The sequence below is a fragment of the Sceloporus undulatus genome, chromosome 5 (assembly GCF_019175285.1).
Source record: "Sceloporus undulatus isolate JIND9_A2432 ecotype Alabama chromosome 5, SceUnd_v1.1, whole genome shotgun sequence".
NCBI lineage: Eukaryota > Metazoa > Chordata > Lepidosauria > Squamata > Phrynosomatidae > Sceloporus > Sceloporus undulatus.
This window is the reverse complement of record NC_056526.1, coordinates 39,681,394-39,691,096: the sequence shown is the minus strand read 5'-3', so window position 1 is coordinate 39,691,096 and position 9,703 is coordinate 39,681,394. Positions and strand designations below refer to the sequence as shown.

The 9,703-nt window shown below is 39.9% G+C and overlaps 1 protein-coding gene across 3 annotated transcripts in view; it reads left to right on the top strand.

Moving 5' to 3' along the window:
• The first annotated feature begins 1,474 nt into the window (after positions 1-1,474).
• Positions 1,475-9,703, top strand: part of NFAM1 (NFAT activating protein with ITAM motif 1) — a 78,366-nt gene continuing 70,137 nt past the window's right edge. The window contains exons 1-2 of one of the 3 annotated variants that reach the window (XM_042467777.1): positions 1,475-1,610; positions 8,788-8,952. In XM_042467777.1, coding sequence (XP_042323711.1) covers positions 8,877-8,952 — 76 coding nt within the window. In that variant the 5' untranslated portion in view covers positions 1,475-1,610; positions 8,788-8,876. Of the gene's footprint in view, positions 1,611-8,712; positions 8,953-9,703 lie in introns of all 3 variants that reach the window. The other 2 variants (XM_042467776.1, XM_042467774.1) reach the window with 2 other exon arrangements.

Sequence of the window (9,703 nt, the reverse complement as noted above, 5' to 3'; positions counted from 1 at the left end):
CTTTTGGCTGAAGGATTGGTTCTCAGACTGTGTGGTAAGGCTCCTTGATTTGGTGGTAGCAGGTACCAAGACCACACCTCTCTACTGTGATGAACTGGGAAAAATTTGCCTAGTATTTTCTGAGCCCCTTTGCAGGGGCTGCAGGGCTGTACCCACGCTGCAGGAGCTCTGTCGCCAAACCTTAGCTGATTCTGGTGTCCTTGGACAGAGTGATCCTTGGAATCTGCCTCCTCGTTGGAACAGAGAAACAACAAAGCATATGTGGCAGACAAACATATGCAAGTGCCAAAAATGCCAATATGCTAAATAAATATGTCCTTATTCTTAACTGTTATCTTAGAAGCTCTTTTATATGGATATCTGTGGACAACGTCTTTTATGGGATAAAGTTGAAAGTTCCCTGCCTCCTAATTACAAGTAATCTCTCTACCTTGGCAGCTCGCTCCAGCTGTGAATTCAGTTGATACTACACTGAACAAGAAGAATAGCTCAGCTCAGTATTCCAGGTGCCTAAGCCAATACCTCCCATGAGTCTTTCCTGATGAAATATTCAGTGCTATTTTAGAGATTAATGCTGTAATGGAGCTTATTGTTTCGAAATTGAATGCTGATCCGTGGATCCAAACAGATGCTGGTGTGTATATATGTGGGATGGGTGCAAGATTTAGACTGGCAGTCAACCTTCTGATCAATAGCAGAGAGATGTAATCACAGTACTTAAAGAAATGCATAGTCTCTCTCATTTCTGCCTGATACATAAAGGTATCAGTTATGAAGGTTCATTTATTCTGCATCTCATTTGCTGGAGACTTGACCTGTACTCAGTATCTGCAGGAAAAAATTTAATGTGTAGTAGTTAGAATGTTCAATTGGGACTTGAGAGATCTGGATTCTAGTCTACAATTTGCTACAGAACATACCAGATGATCTTGGACTAGTAATTGTCACTTTCTCTCAGACAGACACTGTGCAGAGAAAGAGGGGCTGCCTTAAATTCATGGGAGGAAAGGCAAGATATAAATGCTACCAATATCTAAATACTCTTTTTTTTAGTGCAGATATAGTACTGATATTGGGTCAGCATCCGTACCTCTAATAGGGCCAGCCACAATGTTTCAAAATAGAGGGCAACCTTCTGAGTTCTCCAGAACTCTTAATCAGGCTATATACTAAGCAAAGTTGTAGCTGCAGGAGGGTGGGCGGGCAGGGGACAAAATGGTTTGAAGTTGGTAGCCACATTTAGTCACAGTCTTAAGAAAGAATTCAACAATATCTCTAAACCTCTCCTTCATATATCACTCTATATTATGCTTCCCATCTGGGTACGATCAAGTTCTGTTCCTTAAATTATTGGGTAATCTGAACAAAAATAGAAGAAATTTGAAACACTCAGTATAACCTTGTAAAGAATGCATCCACACTGATTGAAAAGTACAAAGTCTTAAATTTTGATTCTGTTTTTTCCAGATTTATTTTAGAGATCCATAAACATTCGTTCATCCTAGAATATTTTCTGGCAGTTCCCAGTACGATCAGCTGCCTTTTCTGAAGCCGCCTATGCATTTATGACCATGCATTGAGATAGAAAAACAAATGAATAGGAACTTGAGGTAAGGAACTGAGAAGGAGTATGGACATGGAGAAGGCCCTACACTGTCTAAAATCCCCAATTGCTCTAGCAGCAATGAAGGAGTGTGTGTGATAGAAAATGCTTGGTTTTCCGGCAATAACCTTTCTCATTCTTTGCACCCAAATTGATGACTCACATCCCTTCTCAAATTCTCTGGAAACACTCTTGGAAGAGACTTGGGAGTTTATCAAACAGGAGGAATGTCTCTTAAATTCGAATGAAAAGAAAGTGGGGCCAGAAAGCATTCACTTAAAGTCGCTAGTTTAGCGCAATTACGTAAATACGTATTGCGTTTGAACTGGCTTCCTATTGCCTGAAAATAGCATGCCATTGCCCGAATTTGTGTGTGGCAGTCTATCACACAATAACATGAAATCACATGATTGTGTTCGGACTGACCTCCCATTGCCTGAATTTGCGTGCAGTGGGTTATCACGCAATAACATTAAATCCCATGATTGCGTTCAGATTGCCATTGGATTATACTTCCAATTTCCCTTGTCTGATAAACTCCTTGGTGAGGATATCCACAATGGTAATTTTGGTGTTGCTGTACTGCAACTGAACAAAGTTACTTGTGGTCTCTTCCAACTCTATGATTCTATACTTTGATACGTTTCTTGTACCTTATGAAAGGCAATGCCAATATTCTTTCTGAGTTGCTTTTTACTCTCAGAAATCTTGAGACAGCTTTGATTATCTTGCATCAAAGTGATTGGCTTAGATTCTGTTATTCCAAAGTTCAGAAGTAAGTTATGCAGCCACTCTACACTCAGCACTAGTGGAAGAATATGCAAGTGTAGAATGGGTGGAGGGAATGTTTACACTTCGCTGGTCGTGTGTGGTATGGGGCCTATAGTTGGTCTGACCTTGGCTGCTCCAACTCTCGGAGATGTGTGCTGCCTCATTGTATGGAACACATGGAGGAAAGGATGAGGAGAAGAGAAATATCCAATTTGTGTTTTTTTTAAGATGAGTCACTGTTTTCCTACAGAGGGATGGCCCAGAATTTCCCGTGCCGGGAGGACATATAGGTTTGTTTATTAGGACAACACAATATGTGTCTCAAAGATTAACACACACACTTAAGATAGCAAATTGTTATATAGCACCACCTTGTGAGAGCAAAGTGTACTTTGCAAGGTCCCTTGGAATATTTTAGATATATCCCATTTCTACCATCAGGATTTGGGTGAAGCCTCTGGTTCTAGTCAGAGCTTGGAAAGTTACTTTTTCAAAGCAGTCTGTTTCTGTTACTAATCACAATATTTTAAAAATAACTTGTTACTTTTACTTGTTATCATGTTGAAACTCTATGTCATTATTCTGTTATAAGTTGCGTCTCTTGTTGATTATGTTTTCCATTACTTTCTGTTACTGTTCTGACAAAGAAATGATTCAGGACTGATAAGAGAATGGCATAAATTTTGAAACATTGCTGTCAAAATACCTCTAAAATGTGAAGTCGAAGGCTTTCACAGCTGACATCCATAGTTTTTCGTGGATGTGAAGATGCCAGCAACAGATGCTGGTGGAACATCAGGAATAAACCCTTTTAGAACACGGCCACATAGCCCAACCCCCCCAAAGAAAACTACCTTTAAAATGCTTTTGAAGAATAACTAGAAACTCTTATTTGTTACGTTAGTAACATTGGTCCAGTCTGAGTCATTATATTATTTATGAAATGTAAATTCATTAGATAGATCCTTCCCTCTTCCTGCCATCATAACTAGTTACACAGCTACATTAACTTGTAATTTTTGACTTTTAGGCAACCACTTTTTAGTCACAAAAGCTACAACAATAATGCTGGCTCTGACATAAACCAGTGCACTGTGCAAGCAAACAATGTCTGAGAAGGAAAGATAAAATGTGCAGTTTTGGGGAAGGTTTATTTTCTAAGATCAGTGCATGTGACAGACTGAGATTTTGTCTTGGAGTATATCATTTTTTCGTTTTTATTGTCTTGTGAAACTGAAATGTTTTTGACAGACTAGTAGATACTCTTTCTTCCGTAGCCACCTCAAATCAACTATTTTTGCATTAATTGGAATGTAGGGATTTTCAGTAGCTGGATCATTACTAGAGTGCAGCATCATTCAGGGACCATTCATTGGTTGGAGGTATTTTTGGGTAGCCAAATGTAATCTGGCAGAAAACTCACATTTTAGTAATAAGGCTTTAAGAAGTAGGGCCTACAAAACAATTTTGCATTATGGAGTCCTAGTTAATATATCAGCCAGAATGCTCAACCCTCTATGATCTTTTAGTGTTCCTTCCCTTAGGGTTCCCTACCCTATTATGAAAATCTTATGAGTCCCATAGGGAAAGCCATACTTCACTATTCCTGAAAACCTTATGAGTCCCCTAGGGAAACCCATACTTTGCTATTGTGCACAAATTTTGATTCTATTTAGTGCCCGCCCCCCCTCCTCCAAAATTAGGATGTAGGCTATTTTTATCTTTGGTAAGATGTGTTTTTGTCTAAACCTGCAGAAGAAGGGAAGAAACAAACATTAATTAGCAATTTTAATAAACATTTACTTTTCTGAGACAAGAGTGCCTATCGTCAAAAAATTCCTTGTAATGCAGTAGCATCATATGTCTCTTGCAGTATCAAATCGTTCTTGTGTGTTTGCAAAGTGTTCTGTAATACTGTCATTGTCATTGTATTTTATCTTAACCTTTAGTGCTAGATACTTTTAAGTTCAATTTGTAATGGAAAGCAGAGTATATCTGATAATTAAAATAATAAATATACTGATATTCATGCCTAATTGCACAGAACTTGGAAAAATATTTTTGGACTACAAACTCTTCCAAATTCCCTAGCTCGCATTGGTGTGTTTGAGCAAACTGGGGATGGATTCTGGGAGCTATAATCACCCCGCCCCCTAAAAAAAATTCCCCAAGGTTTGTAACCATTGTATATTACAGATCCGATATTCTAAGCCTAACAATCTTAAGATGGTGTTCTTTAATTGCCCTTGAGTTGACGTGACTCATGGTGACTGTGTGGGATATCTCCAAGACTCCCAGTCCTCCGTGTCTGCTCAAGTCTGCAGGACTCCTGCCATGACCTCCCTACTTGAGTCCAGCCATCTGAAATCTTCCTCTTCTTTCTTCTATCTCCAACCTTTCCAAACATTACTGTCTTTTCTAATGAGTCATGTCTTTTCTACTTACCCCCTCCCTTCCTAGCCATGTCTTTCTAACAAGTCATGCCTTGTGATGATGTGGCCAAATAAAAACAACCTCCAGCCTTCTCTGAAGGTGCCAGCCACGATGCAGGCAAACATCAGGGATGAACTCTTCTAGAACATGGCCACATGTCTGAAAAAACACAAAAAACTACAACGCCCCAATTTGGGTATTTTAGGCTTGGTATATATTGGGGACCCATTTGTTTGTTTTACTGGCAATCCATGGAATTTTAGCACTCCTCTTGAGCACCACATCTCAAATGAGTTGATTTCCCTTTATCTGCTTTTCTCACTGCCCAGCTCCCACATCTATACATAGTGATGGGGAATGCCATGACTTGGATAGAATCATAGACATCATAGATTGGAAGAGACCACCAGGGCCATCCAGTCCAACTCCCTGCCATGCAGGGAATTCTAAATCAAAGCATCCCTGAAAGATGGCCATCCAGCTCTGTTAAAGACCCCCAAGGAGGGAGACTCCACCCACTCCAAAGGAGTCTGTTCCACTGTCACAACAGCCCTTACTGTCAGGAAGTTCCTTCTAATGTTGAGTGGAGATCTTTTCCCTGGAGCTTGCATCCATTGTTCATGTTCTAGTCTCTGGCGCAGCGGAAATAAGCTTGCTCCCTCCTCCATATGACATCCCTTCACGTATTTAAACAGGGCTATGCTAACTGAAGATTTAAATCAAGGTATTTGAAATTGTACTTCAAGAGATACACTACAGCTCTCTAGCATATAAATCTGAGTACCACATTAAATTAAACTTACATTCTCCGGATGGCACCCTGATTACTAAACGTGGCATCACACTGATATAACTAGGATTCAGTCACTTGGGAGTTGCACTAATTTGATGTTCTGATGAGAAATTGGTACACAGGACAAGAGGCCACGTGTAGAACAGAACATTGAGAAACACAATGGTTCCCAAGTGGCAAATGGGGTCAGGCAGGTTTGCCATTTTTTTAGCCTAGTGTTCAACATATACACAGAAAAACATCATATGAAGAACAGATTTCGGTTGAAGAAGGGGAGTGAAGATAGAAGGACGGAACATGAACAATCTAAGTATGCAGTGATTCCATATTCCTAGAGGCAAACATCACAGACTTAGAGCAATTGCTAAGGAGGTCAAACGAAAAAAGTACAAAGATGGACTTGGCTGCTAAACATAAAAGAAACAAAAATATGACCATGGAGGATCTATTAGAAATTCAACCTCGACAAGGAGGAATCAAAAAGTAATAAAAGATTTCTCGTACCTTGGATCAACACATTGCTCAGAAAGAGGATGCGTCAAGAGATAAGAAAAATAATAATAAATAATACTTAAAATGTTTATTATATTTTCCCACTTCCTCTCAGATGGATCAAGTGGGATAACAACCTAATATAATATACAACTACACAATTCAACAATTTAAACTACATAAACATTTAAACCATTTTTCACACTTAAAAAACCAGCTATAGTGGGAATCAAGAAGAACATTAGGATGGGAAGGGCAGCATGACAGAATAGACAAGGACAGAACAAAGATATATACCATTCAGCACCCAAGTTAGAATCATCCTAATGATTCAACTAGAATGCTAAACAGGGGACAGAGAAAAGGCAGAATTACCCATCACTTTCTTTGCCTCAGTGTTCTCAGAAAGGGTAACTTTCAGTACAGATAAGTTAAAGATGTAGTTATAGGCATATACCTTGTTAATCTAAAGAATTTAAGTCTCCAGGACCAGATGAACTGCATCCAAGGATATTAAAAGAAGTGGCAAATGTAATATCGGATCCATTGGCAACAATCTTTGAGAAACTCCTCGGAGAACAAGAGAAAAGTCCCAGCAGACTGGAGGAGGGCAAATGCTGTCCCCATCTTCAAAATGGGGAAAAAAGAGGATCCCAACAATTATCGTCCAGTTAATCTGACCTCAATACCAGGAAAGATTCTAGAGAGATCATTAAAACATTTGTGAACATTTAGAAAGCAATTCCATAATCACAAAAAGTCAACATGGGTTTCAGAGAAAGAAGTCATGCCAGACAAATCTGATCTTTTTTTTTTGATAAAATTACTAGCTTGGTAGATGAAGGGAATGCTGTGGATATAGCATATCTTGATTTCAGTAAGGCCTTTGACAAAGTTCCCCATGACTTTCTTGCAAACAAGCTTGTAAAATGTGGGCTAGACAAGGTAACTGTTACATGGATTTGTAATTGGTTGACGGGACGAACCAAAAGGTGCTCAAAAATGGTTCCTTTTCATCCTGGAGAGAAGTGATCAGTGGGTTCCCACAGGGCTCTGTCCTGGTCCCAGTGCTATTCAATATCTTTATCAATGACTTGGAGGACAAAATTGGGGGCATACTCATTAAATTTGCGGATGACACCAAATTAGGAGGAATAGCTAATACCCCAGAGGACAGGATCAAGATCCAAAATGACCTGAATAGACTAGAAAGCTGGCCCAGAGCTAACAAAATGAAATTCAACACGGAGAAATGTAAGGTACTACACTTAGGGTGGAAAAATGAAATGCACAGATATAGGATGGGTGACACCTGGCTGAATGAAACTACGTGTGAAAGGGATCTAGGAGTCCAAGTAAACCACAAGTAGGACATGAGTCAACAGTGCGATGCGGCAGCTAACAAGGCCAATGCAATTTTAGGCTTCATCAATAAAAGTATAGTGTCTAGATCAAGAGAAGTAATAGTGCCATTCTATTCTGCTTTGGTCAGGCCACCGGGAATATTGTGTCCAGTTCTGGGCGCCACAATTCAGAAAAGACATTGAGAAACTGGAGTGTGTCCAAAGGAGGATGATTAAAATGGTGAAGGGTCTGGAAACCATGTCCTATGAGGAACAACTTAGGGAGCTGGGGATGTTTAGCCTGGAGAAGAGAAGGTTAAGAGGTGATATGATAGCTCTGTTTAAATATTTGAAGGGATGTCATATTGATGAGGGAGCAAGCTTGTTTTCAGCTGCTCCAGAGAACAGGACCCGGGATTCTGACAGAACAAGATCCTGACAGTAAGGACTGTTCAGCAGTGGAACACACTCCCATGGAGTGTAATGGAGTCTCCTTCCTTAGAGGTCTTTAAACAGAGGCTGGATGGACATCTGTCAGGGATGCTTTGATTGAGAGTTCCTGCATGATGGGGTTGGACTGGATGCCCTTGTGGTCTCTTCCAAGTCTATGATTCTATGATTCTAGGGCATCTTGAGAAACCGCAGCACATTCTGAGAGACTGTAAAGGTAAAGGTATTTCCCATTGGCAAGTTTGTCAAGTCATATCTGACCATAGGGGCAGTGCTCATCTCCGTTACTAGCTGAAGAGCCAGCGTTGCCCAAAGACAACTCCGATGGTCATGTGGCCAGCATGTCTACACTGAATGCAATTTCCTTCCCACCGAAGTGGTACCTTTTTATCTACTTGCATTTGCATGCTTCTGAACTGCTAGGATAATAGAAGCTGGGATTAGTGACAGGAGCTCACCCCGTCATGTAGCACTTGGGCCTCGAATTGCCAACCTTCCAATCTTCCCATCGTAGGAACTGGTGTCTTAGCTACTAAGCCACCACAACCCTACTACTGAGACTGTAGTGCCTCACTAAACTATAAATCCTAGGATTCATTAGGATCATTCCATTCCTGCTAAAAGTTGTATCAAACTGATGTAGCCATGGATTACAGATATACCATTACTTTTAAGTTCTAGCACCAGCTAGCAACTCTAAGACCACTGAGAGAGTTGGAAATTCTTAACTTATAAACTCAAAGATGGAGGGGAAGCTGTGGAGATACTGGTTTGTAATGTTCTAAAATAGGTGCATTTCTTGTCCTTGCCTTGTCCTTCCTCCATAGTAGAACAGGCTGAAGAAAGCAGAAAGGACTGAACAAGGAACAAACTATCTGAACTATTCTTTTGTTCCTCCTGAGGCTGTCCCTCCTACCCCAAGAAACAGGAAGAATGAAAGAGAAAGAGGGCCATTTGTTAGTAAGAAGAACCTTGGAAGTTTTCAGCCAAAATGTTCTTTCTGGATGCTGCCATGGCCTCAGATTTGTCCATTGTGATCTTGCTTCTTTGGGGTGTGCAATGTGGAGGTAAACTAACATTATATTCCTTTATTCTCTCTTCTATCCCACTCATACACTATGTAAATGCTTTTTAAGTAGTATTTTAGTCAGTAGCCTCCAGATATTTCTGTTGAATGTTTCCTTCTCTCTTTCTCTTACATACATGACTTGCCTAAGAAATCCATATATGAATCCAACAAGGCAGGCTGGCAGTGATAAATCCATATTACAGGTGGGGGTGAGAAACGGTTACTCACCTAAGGATTCAGTTATGTACCTACTTATCTGAAAACAAATTCCATTAAATTAAATGAGACTTGCTGTTGCATAAATATGCATAGGTGTGTGTTGTAAGTCTGCAGTCCTAAAAATATTACTTGGCAGCAAGCTCATTTGATGTAGAGAAACTCAGTTCTAAATAAACATGCATGGTATTGCACAGTGAAGGTATAGAAAGAATTAGCAGAGAAGCTGAGATCTGAATTCATTTAATACTTCTGACAACAATGGTACTTCTACTTGCATCAACAGGGCTGAGGTATTTTTATACAGTGGGCCCTTAGTATCTGCTAGGGTTTGGTTCCAGGAACCTTCGGGATCCAAAATCGATGGATGCTCAAGTCCTGTTAAATACAGTGGCATAGTAAAATGTCCCTTATATAAAATGGCAAAATCAAGGCTTGCTTTTTGGAATGTATTTTTTTAAACATATTTTTTGAATCTGTGGATAAAGAATTCATGGATATGGAGGGCTGACCGTATTCTGAGTATTTTTTTT